General features: G+C 53.1%; 2 protein-coding genes across 2 annotated transcripts; one reads left to right on the top strand and one right to left on the bottom strand.

Moving 5' to 3' along the window:
- Nucleotides 1-3219: 3219 nt before the first annotated feature.
- On the bottom strand, nt 3220-7338 carry NCLIV_038410 (predicted hydrolases or acyltransferases,related; the record flags this gene model as incomplete). Its single annotated transcript, XM_003880750.1, has 9 exons — nt 3220-3302; nt 3599-3633; nt 3823-3897; nt 4459-4575; nt 4926-5047; nt 5214-5384; nt 6080-6154; nt 6375-6445; nt 7125-7338. 9 exons carry the CDS (start codon nt 7336-7338, stop codon nt 3220-3222), a joined length of 963 nt encoding a protein of 320 aa, XP_003880799.1.
- A 3307-nt stretch (nt 7339-10645) lies between these two features.
- On the top strand, nt 10646-15057 carry NCLIV_038400 (methionine aminopeptidase,related; the record flags this gene model as incomplete). Its single annotated transcript, XM_003880749.1, has 8 exons — nt 10646-10762; nt 11830-12324; nt 12581-12667; nt 13181-13241; nt 13369-13485; nt 14033-14146; nt 14412-14479; nt 14902-15057. The coding sequence occupies 8 exons, from the start codon at nt 10646-10648 to the stop codon at nt 15055-15057; spliced, it is 1215 nt and encodes a 404-aa protein (XP_003880798.1).
- Nucleotides 15058-16443: the final 1386 nt, after the last annotated feature.

Genomic DNA, 16443 nt, shown 5'->3' with positions numbered 1-16443 from the left:
GGAAGGTGGTTATTTATTTTTTTTTGGGGGGGGGGGGGGGAAACTGTGCAACCCAGAACGCAGCAGAGAAACCCCTGACGGCACAAGAACTGCAGAGGCTGTATTAGAACGAAGGGAAGACGAGGAAGACAGGAAAATCTCCAGGGAAGGAGACGGATCGGTGGGCAGGACAAGAGACGAGGAATTAGGCCACAGAGGGGCCTGACAAGGGGCGGCGAGGCTTCTCGCTTCGAAGAAGAAAGAATCACGACCCGCCCCGGTCCCGCCACGGTGGCTGTGTGGCCAAACGGTCAAACTTCCGAGAGCAGTTCCGAAAGCGGAAGCCGGTGTAAATCTTCGTATCGGAGCCCACGTACCCCAAAGTTCAGGGGGGTTGGCGTATTTGCCGGCGGCAGGACGCCAGGTTTTTACAAAATGACTGGGTAAAGAAATGTCAGAGCCTCTGCTCGATTGGGGAAGTTCGCTTCCCCGCTCGACTGTTCTCGTGTATATACACACACTCAAGGCAATTAAAAGATTGTACCTCCCCTTGTTGCGTACACTTCACTACGCAACGGAAAACGCTTAGCCTCGAGCAGACAGCACGCGCTGCTCGGATGGACGGCAGAATTGGATTCTGTTTAGTGCCGAATCGGCAGCGAAACGCTGATGTGGGGCTTTCCGCTTCCGAGGAGTCCGGAACAGGAAAAGACACGGGAATCGGGTCCTCTGTCGAACAGGAGGCGAAGAAACAGCTTCGGGAGGAAACGGAAGATTTTAGAGGCCGGTACGAGCTGGGACCGAAGAGTCAAGTGACAACGGGAACGCACAGGAAGGGTCAGGAACGGGCGATAAAAAACGTAATGTCACACGCAACGGCCAAGAAAGTGGAGGTGGGATCCAAGCGACAAAGAACTACATGAAACAGCTGTCGATATCTGATTGGCTGTGGAAAAATGTCGTGAATAAGAGAACAGCAGAACGCTGTCGAACAGGGAGGCGAGTCGAGAAAAGAAGGGTAGAAACAGGACTATGAAGTGAAGGAGAAGCGCTCCTTTTTCGTCCTGATTAGGGGGAAAACGAGGAAAGGGGGGGAAACTGTCGAGTTTTAAACGAGCCACAATGTTCAGGCTTGACAGCTGTCCACGAAATCAAGGGGGGAGTTGTGCGGCGGTGAGAACTGTCGCAACACGAACCAACAGCGGTCGGGTTCTGTTCACGCCGAAGAGTGGACATGCAACGCTTGCGAAACAGACGTACAGCAGGTACGCATTCTCGGTTGTCATTCCTAACAAATCGATCCCACGAAACAGTACCTGCATTCCGCCCTTGGAATTGTGTTGCTCCTGGTCTCCCGGTTTTGCTCATCGCAGCATTCCTAGAACCTGATAGTTCCGTTCGGCACTCCAGAGGGCTCTCGTCTACACACGGGCGGGTACATCGTGAACAGAATACGATGGGTGTGGTCACAGTTCATGTAAATCCAGGAGCACAACTGACGCAGTTGTCACAGAAAGGTCAAGGAGACTAAAAAAGCAGTTCACATGTGTTAATCCATAAAGCCTTGTTCCGCCGCCGCGATTTTTCATGCAGCGCGTTTAACCAGCGCCATGCCAGCGAATTCACTCGGCAAGGCAACACGGTAAAAGTAGAGACAACTCGTGAACGTCGAATGTTCCGGTATGCTAGAAAATACTATTCAGGTACGATATGAAGTGATGTTACGAACCTGCTGACTGGTATGGAGTTATCTGGGTCGGAAAGTTCCATCGGCCCGAAAGGCGCCTGTCAGGAGATTAATTCAGTTGAGGACGATAGATATTTAGCATCCGTACCGGATGAACGTTTTTTACGCTTGGTATGAATGGAGAATACTCGAGTGTTCTATAATTTAACCGCGGATCAGTCCCTCGGGTCTAGCGGGTAAAGCGCAGGAGGCAAATTTCACCCTGTCAATGTTTCTTAGTCGAGAGCACAGGACCGTTTCTCTCACCACATGCCTGCAAGAACGGGGTGCCTGGCCTCTACCGAGTGTGTATGAACTGGCGCGATTCGACTGACTTGTCTGCTGAATAGATGGCACATTTTTAATGACAAGTGAGTGGCGACATCTGGAAAGCAGTCCTCGTCCGAGAGTCTCCCGACTGAAGTTGCAGTACGCCCAGGCCGTGGAGCACCAGGGCCTTGTCCAGAGGGAACTTGGCGATTGCGGCTCCAACGGCAACGTGGTCATTGCGGGTGCAACGGGTACCCTCGGCGGTGATCCGCGATGTGTCACAAAAGCTGGAGGATATATCGTTTAATCCATACCTGGCTAACGGAGAGCGGAGATGTCGAGGAAATAGCTCTCTCTGTAGGTTTCGCATTCTTGTACAGCGAAAACGGCTTTGGCGCCAAAGTGGGCATCTGGAGCCGCGAGTCTGGCCACTGATTCGGCGTCACATCCTCGCGCCTTTGTGGGGGGGCTGCATCATTGCTTATTCGAAATTGAACTAGCTCAAACCCATTTTCAAGCATGGAGCCAAGGCAATGAGCGCTCACCATACTCCCAATCCCCATTGTAACGCACGGCACAGCGAGGCACGCCTGCACATTCCAGGCGCCCCCAGCAACAATCCTGACTAAACAATAAATGACTGCCCATCCGTGTCAACTTCCGTTCTCTTCAGCCTTGTCACTAGAGCTAAATCTCGAAGGAAACGCAAGACGCTACTGGGTAGAAACTGCCTTTCCTGCTTCTGACCGGAAATAAGATGGGCCACTGCTTCGAAAGGCAGCTCTTGTAATACGTTTCATTCGGACTGGCTAGCAAGCGCCTTGCGAGTCGCTGATTCAATGGGCCTTCACTGCATCCAAGTACCTCCCGTCTTTAGCATCCCCTGTTGTAGTCGGACCGGAACAGGAAGCTGTTATCCTTTATTATCCGATATCCGGCTGTCTGTTGTCCGTTTTCACACGACTACAGACACGAGACATCGTCGGTGTGTTCGCACGAGGTCCCCCAATGAATGCGCTAACACGGCAGCACCTGACAAAAATCGTGCCAACAAAATCGAAACCCCGAGCCAGAACACAGTTTCATTCCCCGTTGAAAGCGAAGGCTGCCATTCAGTGTACATTGTTCACAGGACCACCCAGAGACGGTTGTTCTCGCGTTGCCTCCAGAAAATCGGGGGGTGTTCGTAGCTAGTATAAAGAGCCATTTAATGCGGACGAAATCCTTTGTGGAGCGCGGCGGGTCTAGGCAGCAAAGCCCTCGAGGAACTTGCAAACCGCGGAAATCATTGCGTTGGAGTCACTGTCTGCCGCGAACGCGTGGTTTCCTGAAACGCCAGATTCCACCACACACCACGCATTTCCGATGCCAGGCAAGACCTGCCGTCTACAAAGCATTTATGTGGGCACAACGGTGCGGATCTGATCCCTATCGTTGTGTTAAAGTGAAACCGTACTGCCATGACAGCGCAGCGTCTCCTTCACAAGGAGCGTCTGTGCTTGAGAAACGAAGACTGTGCCAGTGTCTCATCCACGATCAAGGCGCATTTCAACTTTCTGCTTATTCAGGAGCCACAGTTCAGTACAAAGACGGGTCCTGAAAGCAAATCAAGGCAGATCTCACCTGGTAGGAAAACGACACCTGCCTGGGGAGCTCGCCTGCAATACGAACACAAACACCAACCGACCAAAATGCACATGCAGAAGCCAAAATCAGCACAACAGGTCAGTCCTTCCTGCTGGATTCACTGGATATATATGTAGCTTCATAGACTGCACGTGACCGTAGTTTCGTCATCTATTTACACGAATGCGCTGACACAGTCGCGTATTGGTTTCCGAACTTACTTTTTCACGACTGTGATCATGAGGTCGGCGAACTTTCGCAGCCTTTGCATGTCAGGAACGTACTCATCCTGTTCCCTGAGAACCACAACCAGTGAAAGCAACAAAAAATAAGAGGAAATGACCGTCGCCGAACGAAGACCCGCTGTCCCCATTCTTTATTAACACTCTGTAACAGTTCCGTACACTTGGCCGCCGTCCATCCCACGTTTGATACTCCAGTGTGCCTACAATGGTTCGGCCTACGAACCGTATTTCCGAGGTGTAGCGCGACTGGATCACGGCCAGGCTCTGAGACCCATGTGTTCTTTTGGCAGACACTGTGGCCACAAACATGTTACCGATTTCTCATACGCTACCGACGCGTCGACCTGCTAACTGTACCGGAGATAAGTCCCTTCGAAAATTCGTCCTGGGTGACTAAGTCGGCATGAGCCACGCCCGATTCCTGAAATCGGAAGAACTTGTCGCCTCTTCTTTCCTAGCACAGAGCCGGTAGAACCCAGGTGCGCGAGGTGGGCGTGCCATGGTACATGCTTGACAGAGGTGTTGGGTGCTTTTTCTCGCATTTATCAAATCAACGAAGAGTGAACATGTCTCGTGCTGCCACATGCTCGAATAATGAAAAAATGTCCATACCCGTAGATGAAGAGGCACGGGACGTCGAGGGGCGCGAGAATGTGCGTTAATTCCTCGTCGGTAAGATCTGTGGAGAACATGTCGTCGTCGCCAAGGCGCTGCGTCAAGCTCAGGAGCCTGCACATCGGCACAAAAAAGACCACGGCTCTCCTCCATTCGAAATGTTGGAGAGCTTCTTCTCTTGTTCCTCCACAACGGGGGCTTCCGCAGTTCCGTGTGACCTTCCCACTTTGGAACTTCGCACCTGGCGGCGGGATATCTGTTTGAAGCCACGTGAACGCCTGCTTCCGTGGCAGGCGTTTCGGACCGGTGTTCTTTCCTCCGCGTTCTCTTCACCTACTTGCGACCTTCCCAGCATGCACGCAGGGCTTTAAAGTGTGCGCCAGTCTCGGGTCGTATCGCTGTTTTGGTCCCCCCGTCTGCGGTCTGACTCTGCGAGGGAAGTGGGCCCGGGCTTTCGGCCTCACCTCTTGGCAGTGAAGTGGCATCCCATGACGCGCTCTGCCAAGACGCCGTCGGGTTCTCCCTTTTCCACGAGTCGCAGGGCCTCCTCCACAAGGTGCTTCCCCACCACGCCGTTCATCAGCGACTGAACAGAGGCAAGAAGTCATCGCGCACTGGGGACGGGTCAAAAATCCGAACGATGAGCCGCGCTCTTAGCAGCAGGCGCGTTCCAGGTTTTGGCCTGGTGCAGCCCCTCCGTGTGCCGCCGCTTTTCTGTTTCCTAGCAGCTAAGGGGAAGTCGTTTGCCTTACAAAAGCCTCTCTGTCGCTGATGCCCGAAATCAGAACTGCGCCGTCGATCTTCGTCTCCGGACTGGGGGAGGCGTTCACGTGACGCAGGTAGCTCACAATGTCCTGCGCTCCTGTCGAATGGCCGGCCAGCACAACCTTTTTCATTCGCATTTCCTTCCGCAAGTAGCGGACCTGAAAGCGGGGCCACATGAGAACCAACACGAAAGGCACCCTGATTCCCTTCGATGAAGAGAAAGCAAATTTCTACACACGTAAAAAGAGTCCTACGTGCGGACACGGTCGCCCTGCCCACCGCTCAGTCGCGTCTTGGAAATCTCCTGCGCCACAAACAGTCCTTTTCACGCGGGCGAAATGGAAACAAAGAAACATACGGGGGAAAGAATGTACCCGACCAGGCAGGAAGATACACAGGCGGCGACGATGGACATGGATTTCGGATTAGAGGTATTCCCCTCTGTATGTACTAGAAAATTCCTCGACCCACTGGTAGGTCGGCGTTCACCCACGGTTGCCTGGGGAACGTGTGGCGTCCGAGCAACCGCCTAAACGCGTCACTGCCTCGCTCTCAGCAAATGTGTGCTCCCAAGAGTCCGTGGACGCAGCCTCCCTGGAATCTCCCCGACTTTGTGTTTGAACCAGTGTGTCTATCCACTCCAGTCGATCTCGGAGCGTGCGCATGCACTTTTTGCGGTTCGCTACCGCAAAGGCAGGACGCTGGCTGCGGTCGTCTCTTCTCGGGAAAAAGCTGCGATCACAGAGCCGTGGTAGGCGAAATTCCACACACACGCGCCGTCTAAAAGGCTGCAGAGGGACCGACACCCCCAAACTGCGACAGCAGATATAGGGCAAGGAGATGCAAAACGTACGACGACTTCCAGTTCCCGGGCGTCCTGTTGAAGAGATGACATTCCACACGATCCGAAGGAAGAGGACAAGTTGACCTGAAACAGCACAGAAGCACACATCGATGGCTAACACTTCGGCAACAGCTTCGTTGTTCCTTCGGGGAAATCACGCCTCAGTACGCTTCCTGCCCGCGCGATCCTCCCACAAGATCGCGTGGAGGATGTCAGGAAAATTTAATTCAGACGTAACTGGTGTGTCGTTCCTGCTCAAGACCGGCGGCAAGAAAAGAACAAGAAAGGGCCTTGCGAGACCTACCTGGATGGTGGCGAAGCCAACGCGGTCGATGGCCTGGGCGAGCTGAGGTATCCATGGGCACGACATCATTCCTGCGATACACCCCGAAAAGCCAAAAGAGCGAGCGAATTCGATCAGCTTCCACATGTTCTTTTAAAAAACTGTTGGCCGGACGCCTCCCCGCTGATCTGCTCGATTTGTGTGGCCGAGCGAAGCTCACGCACTGTCCGTGCACCGGGGCTATCAATAAAGATGCATACGGCATGGAACTGCAAACTTCGATGTCGCTCATCGGCGGCGATGGGGCCCTTCTTGGCCAATGTGAAAAGTTGGCAACGGCCTCTTCGCGTGTCTCTCCGCCAGGCAGCGTTGCGATGGCAAGCTCCAGTACATCAACGCGTACGTTGCAGACTTCGTTTGGCGAAAACTTCAGACACAAGCCCTTCTGATATCCACGAACTCCCGCGTCAGTGGAGAGAGCCTTCGAGAGACGATCGCACGAGGCACAAACTGTTACACTGTGACATTCACAAGGAAATACACCTCCCACACGACGACGCGTTTCTCAAGATAAGGTGGACCACGCAGTTCAAGATCCGGCAAAGCTGCTTGCGGTGTTTTCTCCGTTTTCCGGGAGATATTTACTTTGGCTGGTTAGACTTGGACAGGGCAGACGCTGCAGACGGGCTGTCGGCAACATGTGTGTTAGACTTCGTTTTACCGGTCCGCGCATTCGCGTTCAGCCCGCACCGAGCGCCCAGGTGTACGTACCGTCGGTAAGCCCAGCAATGAAGACCAAAGCGCACTCGTTCCCGTCAGCATAAGATGCAAAGAGAAGGACATTCGGGTGTCCTCGGCAAGGCTGTGCCAGCACGCCTCGCATGCAGGGGCCTCGCCCACAGGCTTCGCCATTCATCGCTCCGTTTGAAGCGTCGACAGAAGACATCGATTTAAGCAGCGACGGGGAGAACCCTGAAGAAGCCATCGTTTTAAAATTGTGTCTTCCGTGCGTAAGCCTTCCAACGCGTTTAACCAGCGACGAGCTCGTTGGCGTTTTAAAGGGAGCGGGGGTCACTAGCGGAGCGGGAGAGATTCGCGGTGAACGGCACGTCCAGGTGGGAAAACGTCCTGAAGAACTGGGGAACTCAACAGAAGTTACACTTCGAAGAATGCACTCTCCATTCAAAAGGACATATAGAGTTGGACTAGAGTGGCGCGTGCCCTAAAGCAAGATGGCAAGTGATTGATGTAGGTACAATGACGCATTCAGGCCTCTGTGAAGGTACTTGGCACAAACACACTGTGGTAGAAAAGGACCAGCGTCCGGAACGGACCGTTTTCCTCAGTTTCCCTTTTCGCGGGGGCATGTCCCGTTCTCCGTTGGGATGTGGATTAGACACCCCGTCCTAGGTCATGCAACTGAAAACCCAAAGTTAAAAGATGAATTTAGATTTAGGGCACACCGATAAAAGGCAAGGTTCTTGCAACTCAGAGGCAGAACGGCTGCACAACACGACGTCCGGCGCTGGCCAGGGGCCTTGGCGGGCGCAAATCGCGCTTTCTTCCGCAAGACAAGAACATATACACACGGACACTTTTCTGCGTGTGAACCAAAAAAGAATCACCGAGTCTTTGTCTGGTCCGATTCCAGAGTTTTCTTGAGATCCTTTAACGAGACGCACGGAATCCAGAAACTGCTCTAAACAAGAAGCAACGAAGGAAAAAGGATAGCCGCGCGCCGTCAGCACAGTGAAGCAGGTAGAAAAGAGACTAGCTGAGAAAGCGAGGCGAATTCAAGCCTTGTTCGTCAGAGAATCAAACGTGTAAATACTGATGAGTTCTTTTCGGGAAAAAACAGAGACGAAATATGCAGCCAGCGCAGTGTCTTAAGACGGCCTTGCAGAAGCGTTGTGACGTCTTCGCTCTGTTCTTTCGAAAAGAGCAGCACAGGCCCTCGGTGTCTCGCAGGCCGTTCCGGCGCTCCAGATAGACTCGAATGCGCCCAGCAACAATGGCTTCCTCAGAGCGCTCCCCCTACCCCCAAACACTAAAACAACTTTATTCTTGTCCAAGGGCTCAAATCGCGTTTGGCGTGTGCGTAACTAACCAGTGTTGCTACGAACCGGTGTCCAGAGCCTTCTCGGACCCGTGCACTTCCCGTCCCCGTTTTGGGACGATTGCCTTCTCCAATGAACGCAGCCTCCACCACAGACAGCGACATCCCTTCACGTCTGCTCTGCGTCACTTTAAATGTTCTAACTTTAGCTCTTTCGCAGCAAAGGTACGCCGCCAGACTTTTCTTCCGCAACGCGGACATCCAGACAGGCGGGCAGGAGCTCTCGGCTGCACAGAAAGGCTGGGGCGCGGTCGGCTTGAGACTCGAACCCTGAATCCGTGGCGTGGAGAGCCGTAGACGGAGCTGGCGGAAAAACTATCGTGTCAGACGACCCAAGTGCTACAGAAAGTAACACAGTGATTTTTTTCAGCGAAGTTGGGAAGGGATGCGTCCAGCAAAAGAGACATTTCCGTGATTGCTTACCTGCGCACGGAATCCGTTTCCGCAGCGGAGACACCGACCCCACATGAAGCCTCCTTGTGGGTATACGCGTCCGCTACGCCAGATAAGGCTCGCGTTTGGAAAACAGTCGCTTTCCTGGCCACAAAAAAAGCGCGGCGGTCCAGTTTGTCCTCACAGTCCAGAGAGTGTCGAAAGAGCTTTCTGCGTCTTGCTTTCTGGAATGACATTCGGGGGCAAGGTGCCGAATAACAGTTTGCCGTCCAGAAAGCTGGGCTTTTCTCGCGAAGGGAAAAGCAGACGAGACGGCGTCGGGCTACATGCACCCGGAATCGCAGCGAAGCGAAGATATCCCGATCGTGAGAAGCTGCAGAGATCCAAAGGATGCCTTGTCTGGCGATAAAAACAGTAATGGGAGATATGAATGCATTCCTACACTTGCGTATAGCGCGGAACCTAAAAGGGTACAAAACGCCTTGAAGCCAACGCTGAGAGACTCCACGGAGCTTCTCCGCGTGGCGATCGCGGCAGGGGGCAAGGGTGGGGCGAACGGCCTACCCCGTGCTGAAGAAACTGACATGACAGGCGTGCAGCGAACATGCGACTCTGCTTCTTCCTGGCGTTGCGTGTGGGCCTGTGCGGGTTTGGCGACACGCCCTCTTGATCATTTTCGCCGTTTTTTTCGATCATCTATCTCCATCTCGAACCAACTTCTGTATGTGCGCCTTCAGCTGACTGAAGCAGGCGGATGCATAGTTGTGTGAAAAAGGTGAGTTGGTTTTGCCCCTCAGAGGATTTTCTTCCCGTTCGACGTTCAGACGTGTGCCTGCTATACACTGTCCGTAGAGAAGGTCCGTCCAAACACGTCCCGCTTCCTCTTGCGCTGAGCAACCTTAAACCATCTCGATTGCACAACACTTTTTTCGTTATTCGGATGCTCCGATTCGCTCCTCTCGTTACAGTGGACTTTTGTGCCCTCAGTGAAGGAGGGTCTGTAGACACTGCCCCTCCCCTCGTTCAGTCCCGTCCCCCGCTATTCCGCGCGCCGAAGAAATAGACCCATTGACGGCCCCTCCTCATCATTTTAACACTAAACTCCCTTCCTGATCCTCTTTCTGTGGTTTTATCAAAAACTTGAGCGACGCCGGCAATGAAGTTGCGCCGGTCTTTTTTGTCGTCGCTGTCGTGTTCCTGTGACGAAAAGTAGGCGTGGTTAACCGCTGTCAAAGGAAGAGGGGATCGACATATTTCTGTTTTCTTTAAAAGGAGTTTCTTGTAGGTGCGAGAAACAGTGGAACAACGTGTCCTAACATGCATTCACGGAGATTCTACGAAGGCCCGCTTCCTCCTCCGTGCCGCGCTCCGACTCTTTTTCCGTGTGGGGGGGAGAGAAAGGGGAGCAACAAAAGGGTTACAAGCCACGACGAGTCAGTCTTTCAAACGGTTCCTGCGGGGAACTGAAGCCTGCTATTCTTGCATGGGATATTTGAGTCGGGGGGCGTCCCGTCGGCATAGGTGATTCTGCGAGGTCAGCTTTCGCATCAGTCCCGAGCCATTCTCGTTCTCCCACCGCCTTGTCTCGTTTACTGTTGTTTTTGTATTTTTTTGCTGTGTGTTCCCTTGTCTCTCTGGCGGCCTTTCGTCTTTCAGACTTCTCGCCCCGCGCTTCTTTACGCAGGAAGTTCCTTAGACGTGCGTCTCGGAGATTGGGCGTCAGCAGCCTCGAAGAATACAGTCTGAAAAACTCCCCTCTCCAATCTTCTCGGACACAGTAACAATGGCAGACGCGACCGGTTCAGAAGTTGAGGCGGAGGTTGTTCAGGATCTGAGCAATCCTGACGTCGTCACCAAGTACCGCACTGCGGCAGATATCGTAAACGGCGCGCTCAAGAAGGTGAGTTTCACTGTTTCGTGAGAGAGCCTCCCAAAAATTGACATCGGGAATATTGTGATTGGTTGTAACCTGAGATCCTTGAAAATCAGACGCAGACAACCATGTGAAGCCTTACTGCGTTCAACTGTGTTAGACGTGCACACGCCTGAACCAGCGTCTTCTGGTGTACAGTGACAGGCCCAAGACGAACTGCTGTCTCTTTAGTGGCGATTGGGAAAAAAAGTCGCCTCATCTGCACTCTTCGGCCCAATACGCTGGATTTTATTTTCGCCGGGTCAGGCCTGCAGGAAGGAGACTGCTCGCAGTCACCGGTTGCGTCAAATTCTCTCGAGTCTGATTCAGCACCCTTCGGTTTTGTGGTGTACCTACTCCTGAGGACTGGTAGCATGAGTCAGTGACGCGCTGCTGGTTCAGGAGAGATCCACCCACAGCGCCGGAATGTGTTAGAGGTTGCGGAGAGAATCGTGCCGATTACTCCCCATGGTCCGTGGAGCTGCTCTCGGAGCTGAGTGCCGGCCAGGAGTTTTGTTCCCCACGGAAACGCGTGTGGCTGAGGACGCGCTGCATCCATGGGTTCAGGGGGTCAGACCAGTTTTACACGTGTGTACTGAGATATATATGGGCGCGCGCGTATGCATCTATTCGCTGGAGCGCGCCGCAGGTTGGGACGGGCGTCTTTCCAAGTGGAAGACGTTTAGTGGAATGCGTCAAAAAATCCGCCCTAAAAGAAGGTGACGACACCCGGAGAGACGTGTTGAACACGAGGCGGAGTGATATGCATTTCTTCCGAGGCTTTGAAGTGAAGAGCGCTTCCAACCCCGTCGCGTCTGGGGTGCGATGGTATTCCAAGCTCTGCAATCTGTGATTCGGGGATGTCGCAGAGAGCTTTTACGAAACGCGTCTTCAGCGTGTTTACCGGATTCCGTGTTTTGTCCAACGGTGCGTAGGATACCTGTGAAGACGTTTCGGGCCGTTGCTTGTCGGATTCCTCGTGTCAACGTGTGGAAAAATGATGCGGCGTCGCCTCATGCAGACGCTGACGCCTGCTGAAACCTGCTGTCTTCCAGGTGATCAGCGGCTGCATTCCGGGAGCGGACGTCTACGCTTTGTGCAAGACAGGCGACGCGTACATCTCGGAAGCATGCGCCAAGGTGTACAACAAGAAGGAGAACGGGAAAAAGATGGAGAAAGGCATTGCCTTTCCAACGTGCATCTCCATCAACGAGATTTGCGGACATTTCTCTCCGGTTGAGGAGAACGCGGAAACAGACAGAGTTTTGACCGAAGGTGACGTTGTGAAGATTGATATGGGGTGTCACATCGACGGCTATATTTCCGTCGTCGCCTACACAGTTGTATGCGACGCAGCCTTGCCCGGAATCTTTGAAGGCACTCCTGGTGCACAACAAGGACGCATTAGCGGCAGAAAAGCAGATGTCATCAAGGCCTGCTGGACGGCTGCCGAAGCGTGCATGCGACTGGTGAAGGCGGGCCACAAGAGCACAGACCTCACAAAGACCATCGAACTCGCAGCGAAACAATACGGCTGCACTCCTCTTCAGGTGAGAAGCAATGTGTCGACGCGGACTGCGCTGGATTTAGCACCCTGGCGTTCTGTCGTTACCGGAGAAGAGTCGATCCAGCTTCATCTGTGTGAATCGGAAGGCGGCTGTCCTCGCGGGCATTGAACGTTAGAGCAGTAGCCCACTGAGCTGTATGTGCTTTTTATACGTGCCTGATAAAGCAGAAGAACCTCGGCATTGGAGTGTCGGCGTATTTCGTGGGTGCTTCTCCGGTGTGGTGTCCGCTTTGTCACAGGGTGTCCTGTCTCACCAACTCAAGCGATATGTCATCGAGGGCAGCAAATGCTTTGCCGGCGCAACGCCGGGTCCAGGCGAAGACGAGGTGAGACACAGGCTGAAGACAGCATGTCTCAGACTCCCAGATCTGTACGCTCAGTGACAGTTTGGCTTCATCTGCTGAGACAACAGTGCATGCGTCCGTACACGTGTGTCCTTGTGTTTGTACGCGAAAAGGTTAAATGAGTCACAGGTAAAAGCCCGACAATCTGAGGTTGCCAGCATGAGATTTTAGCATATCTCCCAGCAAACGAGGCACGCAATCCCCAGCAACGTCCGCCGGGGCACGTGAAATGAGGCAATGCGGATGTCGAATTCTTGACGTAGGATGTGCTCTGGCGAGCAACTCCTTTGCTCAAATGGACTCAGGGGGTGCGCCTCCAATTTGCCGCACCACGCATTCACCACGCATTAGGCCGATATTGACGCGGTGTGGTCCGTTATTTGACGGAGATTTGTTCTCTGCGTGCATCTGGCCGATACATCAGCCATGCAGGCACACCCTCGGCTTCGTCACACATCTGGTGTTTGCCTTACCCCTGCTGTGGCACCTGTTCAGCCGGAAGAGTTTGAGTTCGAACCGAATGAAGTGTACGGTGTCGACATCGTCATCTCATCCGGTAAGTCCCGCATCACAGCACAGGGCTGGTGAACTGGTAGAGTCTCTCTTTGTTGTGTCGGTGTATATAAACGTGTTTCTAACAGTTGACCGTTGGGTTTGTCGATTCACGCTACGTATGTGTGCAGGCGAAGGCAAGGCAAGAGACGCAGCAATCAAACCGACAGTGTACAAGAGGGCTGTCGACCGCACGTACATCCTCAAGTCTCAACTTGGGCGGCACTTCATGAGTGAAGTGCAAAATAGTAAGTCACACCTGTTTTTTCATGGAGGAAATGTCTTTTTGCCAAGCCGTGGCTCGGGTGAGAAGTAGCCGGAAGATGAAGAGGCCGGACGCACAAACGCTGGTGAGAAGAGCACGTAGCAGAAGGCAGGGGTAGGGCCAAGAGAAAATGATGTAGCTTTGAGATCATACTAATGGCGAGAAGGGAAGTGTGCTCCACAGAAAAGGCATGCTTAGCCGGGAAGGGGAAAACGGCTTTTGAACCCCCAATGTAGGGTGTAGTACAAAGAAAAGATACAGTGTCCTCCGTAAAGAAGTGGAAGGGATCGAGGCCTCAATGTTGGGGTGTGGGTTTTCACACATAACGCGTGACTGACTTTCAGAGTGGCGAGGGTATGTATCTGGTTACCGCCATCATGAGGGAAGACTTGGTTTAATGGAAAAGAAGTTTTTCCCGGGTGTCGCTTGACGTCGCTCTGGTTGGCAAAGGCTGTTCATAAAAAAAAGGACCACCTCCCGTTCTGGATGAAGGCCCGTTACCCTCTGTGTGTGTGTGTGTGTGGTCTCAGAATACCCGACACTGCCATTTTCGCTTCGCGGCTTCTCAGACGACAGAGCATGCAAGGTTGGCGTTGCGGAAGCGATGCGCCACGAGCTCCTTCACCCGTACCCCGTTATGACAGGTGCGCAGAGGAATGGAAGATTGGACAGCAGTTGCGTTAGCATCGCTTCTCGATTGCGAAATTTCCGAAAATGTGATAAAGGTCAACATGTGGAATCTATTGCTTTCCACTGTAGAGCACATCCTGCACATCTGTTCTCCCACATATTGGAAGAAATCTTTTCTTCGATCTAAAGCCCGCCGTTGTCGGATGGCACATGCCGCCATGTTTCCTCATGTTCCTGACAGTAGTCTCTCGCAACTTTGTCTGATTTTCCTCTTTACAGAGAAACCAGGCGAATTCGTAGCCCAGTTCAAATTCACTCTCCTCCTCCTCCCCACGGGCACAAAGAAGGTGAGGGACTTCTGCCGTGTGCAAACAGATCGTCGGTCAAAGCATGTGAATGCAAACACCAGGTCAACCTTGCTTCGTTTCTTCCCTTCATTCGGAGTAGTCCAAACTGTGGCATTTGCGCCAACCAGGAGAACACTGCTCGCTTTCGTGGCATGGACTGCCGACATAGCTTGATGTAAATTACGGAGTATGTCTTGCTACACACATGCACAAAAGTATGCACATTTATGTATAGAAATCGCATATATAGTGACATAGTCGTACATAGAGTAGGGGGTGCCCATCTGTGTGACTGTGTTGTGGTATCGGGAAGGGCATGCGAGCCGGTTCAGAAAGGTCGACGATAGTGCATCTGTCGTCTGCGATGGAGCCATGCATTGTTTTTCGTTTTTCTGACGGGGCATTGAATCTTTTCCGTGCAGGTCACCGGTCTCCCCTTGCTGTACGAGAAGGAATTGGATAGCAGTCACACAGTTGAGGATGAAAGCCTAAAGGCATTGCTAGCCGTTTCGGTGAATCCGAAGAAACTGAAGAAGAAGGCGCAGGTGGAGAAGAAGGAAGATGGAGGAAACGCTTAGATTGTGCGCAGGGGGGTGATTTTTCTGCCATGTGAGGAGAATGTCCAGCAGCCGCAAGACGGCTGGTGCCGTGGCTATCAGCCATCCCCGGTTGCACACGGGCGCGGACTTCTCTGCAGATGCTGCCCGTGATGGGTCTGACCGGTAGCTGACAACCCCCGTGTCACGTGGGTGAAACGTTTTCGGCTTGGGATCGCGGGGTTTCTGTGTCTTGTTCACTAAAGCACCAGCGCGACATGTGTTGCGAGGCGGGAAGGCGAGAATCTGGGCAATGGAACAGTGAAAGAGCCGCTCGAAAAAGAGGACGGTCGACTCGCACTTCCGCAACTTCTGCTTCTGGAGAAGTTGGAATGACACGGGAGACTAGGTGTGTTGTAACAGCTAGGGAAAGCATGTACTGACATTACTCTGCAGTAACAGAGAAAGCAGAGGATATCTGAAAATATTCAGGGTTGTCGCAGGCTAGCAACCTACGTAGATCGAGTGTCTGCGGCGTTTATTCTTTTACCCCTTTGTAGGGCAGGGATGCCGTGGTATGCCTTCCATCTCTAGTTCTTGTCGGAAAACCAAGACCCAGGTGGATGGGAGAACGACCCCTCCTTGTTGATTTTCTTTGGCAGACAATGTGGCATGCGTCACCCGGCCTTCCAGTGTCCACGAGGGGGCACCTTGGCCTGTTGCTTAGCACATTTAGGCCTTGATTCGTGCGTCGACAAAAACATGGGTGGGACTCTTGTGAAGGACGTGGTGACCCCGTGATATTCGAAGCGCGCTCCGAAGCTGCAACCTACCAGCAATGCTGCTCATTGACGTGAGCTCCTAGTCCCTCGTGTCCCTTTCTTGCATTCCGCCGTTCCATTTTGGTCGTCCGAAAGCCTCACCTTTTCATCAGCCAGAGAGCGACAATGCGAGCGCATCGGCGCAATGCAAGAGGCGCGCATCTAAGCCGGGTGTTGTCGGTCGGTACTTTCGGTAAAACCGAGGGGTGCTTCCCGTGAAATTTTTTCTCTAGCACTACATATGCAAGTGATGCTGCTCATCCAGAGACTCGGTTGAGAGAGCGTCTCTGTAGCATGGTAAGCGTTCCGCAGCGGAACGCCCTCCTGGAAGAAGGTGAAAACTCGCTGCAGAGTCGGAGGGCCCGTAAAGGCACCTGTCCGTGTTTCACGTCGGGATGGCTAGGGGAAAGAGACTGTTTATTGCTTTCTGAGGGCTTCGGATTCGGACTTCTTGCCTTGGTTGTGCGAAGGCTTCTTTGTGGACTACGTATTCCCGCAATAAAACTCTTGCACGGTCGATCCAAATATTGAAAATACCCAAATCCCCTTCATCCTCCTTGAGAGTGAGCTGTGAAGTTAAGTGGCACCGGGGGGGGGGGGGGGGGGG

This window comes from Neospora caninum, chromosome IX (assembly GCF_000208865.1).
Source record: "Neospora caninum Liverpool complete genome, chromosome IX".
Lineage (NCBI taxonomy): Eukaryota > Apicomplexa > Conoidasida > Eucoccidiorida > Sarcocystidae > Neospora > Neospora caninum.
This window is presented reverse-complemented; position numbering and strand designations above follow the sequence as displayed.